The 5,655-nt window shown below is 38.9% G+C and overlaps 1 protein-coding gene across 1 annotated transcript in view; it reads right to left on the bottom strand.

Moving 5' to 3' along the window:
• The window catches only part of LOC105997429 (calcium-binding mitochondrial carrier protein SCaMC-1), a 58,638-nt gene that overhangs the window by 11,397 nt on the left and 41,586 nt on the right, over window positions 1-5,655 (bottom strand). The window contains exon 6 of the mRNA XM_013031852.1: window positions 4,036-4,182. Within this exon, the coding sequence (XP_012887306.1) occupies window positions 4,036-4,182 (147 nt within the window). The remainder of the gene's footprint in view (window positions 1-4,035; window positions 4,183-5,655) is intronic.

The following is a 5,655-nucleotide window of genomic DNA, read 5'->3' as shown; positions in this document are numbered from 1 at the left end:
AGGGGAAAAATTTTTTTTAAAAATATTAATTAAACAATCTTTGTCAATATTTAACAAACAAATATTTACAACTTGGGGAAGCATTTTTGGTAGATATACATTTAATTAGACTAGCACATTGACCCCAGTACTTCCTGGCCCACCAGTACCAAAGCAACCCAACAGAGCTGATTGGACCAAAGAGGGAACTATGACTCAAATGAAGTCAAAATATTAACTAGTCTGGATGCTTCTATTATAGGATCTGGAGTCAGAAAGATGTATGCCAGAACCTCTGAGCCAGGTGGCCCTGACAAGTTCATGAACTTCTTCAAGTTGCCTTATCTATGTTAGCACAAGCTATGGCTGTTGCTAGGATGAAATAACACATGATATGAAAGTTAGCACTGTGTTAGGCACATGGTGAATGTTCAGAAGTTATTATTACTAGTAACAGATTGTCTTCACACTCATGGAAAGAAAAGGTTCTGCCCTTGCAGTGGCTGTGGAATTAGCCAGGTGCCTCAAATTCCTTCTCTTGGAAATAGGGTGTGGGTCTGAGAAAGCAATCACTGGTTCCAGGTGGAGACATGGGTAAAACTACAGAGAAAAGCAGACAGGAGTGGAGAAGGAGAGGGTCAGGGAGATTCTCTAAGGATCCTTCCCTTTCTTCCATGCTGCCCATCCTCCCGCCCCAGTGATTTTTCAATCCCAAACTAGGCAGCTGCTGCTTCTTGAAATTTAAAGGGCCCAAAGCAACAAGATAGGACTCATTTCTCCTAGCAAGATCGTGTTTCTCTGCTCATGATGAAAGTTAGACACATTACTATTTCCGGAAGTTACTCAAATAGTAGATACTCTCCACAAATGAGCTCAAGTATTTCTAAGGACTCTGTTTCCTGAATGACCAGGATGCTACATAAGACTCCTCTTCAGATAGGCTCAAATACTTTTCCTGTCACACTGTCAAAATAAATAAATGCAATTTGTTAAGAACGTATCATCTGTAATGTTAGCTATAGTGGTATATACCTGTTATCTCAGTACTGGGGAGGCAAAGACAGGAGGGTCTTGAATTCAAGGCCATGCTGGGCTACATGGGTAATTCTGTGTCTCAAAAAAAATAAAAGGAAAGAAGGAAAGAGGAAGGGAAGGAAAGGAGGAAGTTTCTCTCTGCCATCTAAAATATTTCCATAAAGTATTTCCATAATGTTCCCGCCTCCAGTCCAATCTCACTCTTCTGCACTACTATTACCACTCCTTTTTCCAAACTAATCTTCCTTCAGTGTAAATCCACTCATTTCATTTCCCTGCCTACAATGCCTACTAGCCCTCGCTCTAATCCAGATGAAGGAGAATCCTGGCGTATCTGGTTTGTGCCTCTTTCACCATACTCTAACCACAAGTGCCTTGCACTCCACCTGAGGCACAGAACCACCTAGCATTCCTTCTGCCTCTGTGCTGTGCCTCTCCTACACTTACAATCTCCATCCTCCCTCACATCTAAATGGCTGGAGATTCCAGTTTACAGGCTCTAATTCTAGTCCTTCTCACCCACTCAGCAATGTTTGTTGATACCGGGCTGGGAATGCAAACTATGAAAACAAACAACTAGTGCCTAAGAAAGCTCCCAGTCTCACAAAAGCCAGGTGTCAGGTACTGGAACAATCAAAACTCACTAAGGAAGAGCTGAAAACAAAGAAAACAATTGGAACCATAGCAACAAAGAAGATTCCCTGAAGAAAATCACGCCTGAATAAAACCTTAAGGATAATAAAGTTCACTATGATATAGATTGAGGAACGGTTGTCCATCATTTTACTCGGAAGTATTATAAAATGAAAGGAAAGGGTGGTATGAAATTACTCATTAAAATCCTTCTCTATTCTAGAAAAGAAAGGAATGTGTGTGTGTGTGTGTGTGTGTGTGTGTGTGTGTGTGCTGGTTTGCTGGGACAGGAAAGGGAGTAAGGGCAGAAGGAACATGACTGTTGTGTTGTGAACATGTTGAGTCTGAAGTACTCCCGTGGGATATGCAAGTAGAGATGCAGAGATTCACAATACACAAGTGGATGTGTGGGTGGGTACAAAGAGGAAGCGAGAGACACAAGCGTGGAAAGCAGTTAGAACTTAGATGGCAGCTGGAACCGTGTGAGCACTGGGCACACTGCCACCATGAGTGACACAGTGCCCCAATATGGCAATGACCACTTGGACATTATAAAACGCCATCCCAAGACTGATGCATCTGAGAGTGACAGACAAGGCTTAGCTACCTAAATGCCTAGTTATTTCATAAACAAAACGTATCCAAATCCAAAAGTAAGCTTTCTTAGCACTCTAAGATTTGAGAATATAGGCAACATATCATTTATCCTGGAAGTATTTAGAACTCGCTAGAGAAGCAATGTGGTTTCCATTAGCCAATGGAAAGCTGACTATTCCATGATCTAGCACTGTAAGGAGGCTGGTGGAGAGGGTGCAGGTTTGGGATGGAATGCTCAGAAAGTGCTTCTCTCAGAAAGATGGCCTAAAGAGAGCATGAAGAAATGAGTGGAGCTCTTGTAGCAGGAGAGAAAATGAAGCAGTATCACAGGCCCAAGAGACTACCAGGGCACTAGGCCATGCTGGGCAGAGAGCTTTCCCTTGATAACAATCTGCAGATATCAGAATGCTGTAGGAGAGCTCACGGAAGCAGCTGGCTGGTTAGAAGCAGATAATGCCTGCTGGTAATAGCCAAGGTAAGACTGAAAGGTGGTAGCAAGTATCATGTGCATGTTTGCTTTCAAATATACCAAACTCTCTCCTGCTGAGATAATGGCATTATTTTTGAATATGTATTTTAGGCTCTGGCTTTCCTATCATGAAACCAAATCATGTGGTTAGAAAATTTCAATACTCATGATTTGAATGCTCAAATATTCACAAAAGGAAAAATATCTTTCCCCAAAATGGGTTCCCATTACATTCTTGTCCAGTGTTTCTTTTCTTTTGATATTGTTTATTTTTTTAAGGGTGCAGCTGAAAATTTATCACAGACTTATGGAACTATATGCATTGACATCCTGTCAATGCTTCTTTGATGCTGCTTGATTTCCTAAACTAAGGACATCTTTAGATTTTATAATCTGCTTGAGTCTATTCTGCTGTTCTAGATCAAAACATTTTCCAAAATAATCTAAAACTTATTTAAAATACAACCAGAAATTACAGGGTGAATTTAAATTTCAAGGCCCTAGTAGTCCACGATAAACAGTGATGGAATGAATGACTGAAAAGGCCTTAGTAAATTCTCAACTAGACCATTCTGCTAAGGATCTCAGGAAAAGCTAGATTCTAATACTTATTATTCCTATATTTCCTTTTACCATCTGGCTAGGAGGAAGCAATATCCTAAGCCATGTAAGTCAATGAAAGTCAGCAGAGAAGCTGATTCAGAGGTAAGCGCATTCACTCATTCTCTCATTTATTCATTCAACAAACACTGGCTTAGCAGTTTAACCACAAGTACTGCACTGAACCTCAGTGTGGCAGTGCTCAATAAGAAGCATGGCCCTGCCTTTAAGGAGCTTTTACTATGAACTCAGCTCTAGGTTACAGCAATGTCAACTCACACACAGAATTTTAACTTAAAAGCTTCCTCTCCAGAGTAATTAGACTGGGACACTTTTGTAAAATGTATGTTAGTGTACCATTCTATTAGCAATTCAAATAAGTAGAGAGTCTACCTTTGCCTTCAGATCGACTTAAAGAAAACACACACTGGGTTGGGGGTGGTTTAGCACCTGTCCAACAAGTACAAGGTCTTGAGTTCAAACCCCAGTACCACCAAGAACAAAAAAATGCTTTATGAATCATGAGATCCAGAATTCCAGAATTTACTCATAAGAAATCACTGAGTTTATTGAGCTTAATCTTTTAGGAGAAATTCCTCATGGAGTTTATATTTTAAAAATATGTATGTGCTATAAGAATTCTAAAATGAATGTATGAATCTTTACTGAATCCGTTTAGTAACTTCTCTTTGCCCATAATTTCCATAGATGATTACAATTACCTGTTCGTATGCCCAGAACTTCACAGCTGTCTCTGGAGCAATTTTAATGACATTTATGCCATTTCCTCTCCAAAGGGAACGAACACCTCCTTCTTTTACCATCTGGCGAAAGCCACCAAATATGTTCATTGATTTTGAACCATGAACCTAAAAACAAAAGCAAAGTAATATAAAATCAACTGCAAGTAACTGATACAGTACTAAATGAGTCATATAAACTCTTTTCAATACTGTTTATTTAATGGCCAGGAGATCTATCTGAAAATAAAGTATATGATGGGAGGAATTACCACCACATGTTTTTCTCATTTTTGAGGCAAACGTTTATGTCTCACTCTAAAACTACGAGTTTAATTGGTATCTTTAGCAGGGGAAATGGAGAGAATATGGTCAAAATTAAGTGATTATGAACAATATACACAAAAGAAACCACATGATACATTACACTGAAACACCCTTTGAAACAAGAGAAATAAAAAAGAAAACTCCAAAATAGTAATCCAGATATGAGTGATAAAAATGATTTGGCTATTACATACATCAGAGCCATAGAAACTAGAATGCACAAAGCCTGAAAACAAAAAGGGAAATGTACCTTAACCTATGGGTTATCTCTCAAGGTCTTGGTAGGCAATAAATTGAAAACAACGTGCATCCACAGCCCAGCCCAGTTAATGCTGATGAATTAAGTTAGGGCAAATGAATTACTTGGCTGATACCATAGATGAGGTAGTCCTTTAAATATGCCAAAATGTATGTTTAGCTATAGAAGAAAATTAAATCTAATAAAATTGAAAAGAATTTTAGTTCCAGTCATTTCAGCATATACACAAGAAACTACCACTAAGAGAAAGGAAGGAAGGAAGGAAGGAAGGAAGGAAGGAAGGAAGGAAGGAAGGAAAGAAAGAGAAAGGAAGACAGACAGAAAGAAAGAGAAAGGAAGACAGGAAGAAAGGAAGAAAGGAATCTTCAAACACGGGGAGTTTTTATCCTCACTAGAAACTAAATTATCTGGTCCTTGGATCCTTCAGGACTATGAGAAATACATTTCTATTGTTAAAATCACATACTTGGTGGTATTTCATTAGGATAGCCCAAGCAAACTACGATGTTAGGAAAATACTTCCTAAGAATGACCTCATCGATAATGTGATGATGGCGCATCAAAACGCTGCATTACATTACCAATACCTAACAGAGAAGCAAAGCTTAAGTGCCAGCACCTTCAATTTCCTCAATAGTGGTTTTCCAGTTAGAGTTTCACAGAACACAAGCTGTGCTCTGGCTAAAGCAGTTTAAGAGCTTTCATTCCCAAGTGACCAGAAAAAAAAATAGGGTTAATAAATTTTTTTTAGATATTTGCCCCTATAATTTCTTTTTAAAGAGAAATTTATTTTTACTTGTGGAAACAAAACCAAAATAAAAGTATTGATCCTCAAAAGACTCCACATAGAGCTCCCCTATGACCCAGCAATCCCACTTTTGGGCATTTACCCAAATGATCACAAACAAGACCACACTAAAACTACCAGCACGATTATGTTTATTGCAGCATTATTTACCATAGCTAAGATATGGAACCAACCCAGATGCCCCTCAGTAGATGAATGGATCAAGAAA

The sequence above is a fragment of the Dipodomys ordii genome, unplaced genomic scaffold (genome assembly GCF_000151885.1).
Source record: "Dipodomys ordii isolate 6190 unplaced genomic scaffold, Dord_2.0 Scaffold146, whole genome shotgun sequence".
Taxonomy (NCBI): Eukaryota; Metazoa; Chordata; class Mammalia; order Rodentia; family Heteromyidae; genus Dipodomys; species Dipodomys ordii.
Note: the sequence above shows the minus strand (reverse complement) of the source record. Positions and strands in the feature narration are given on the sequence as shown.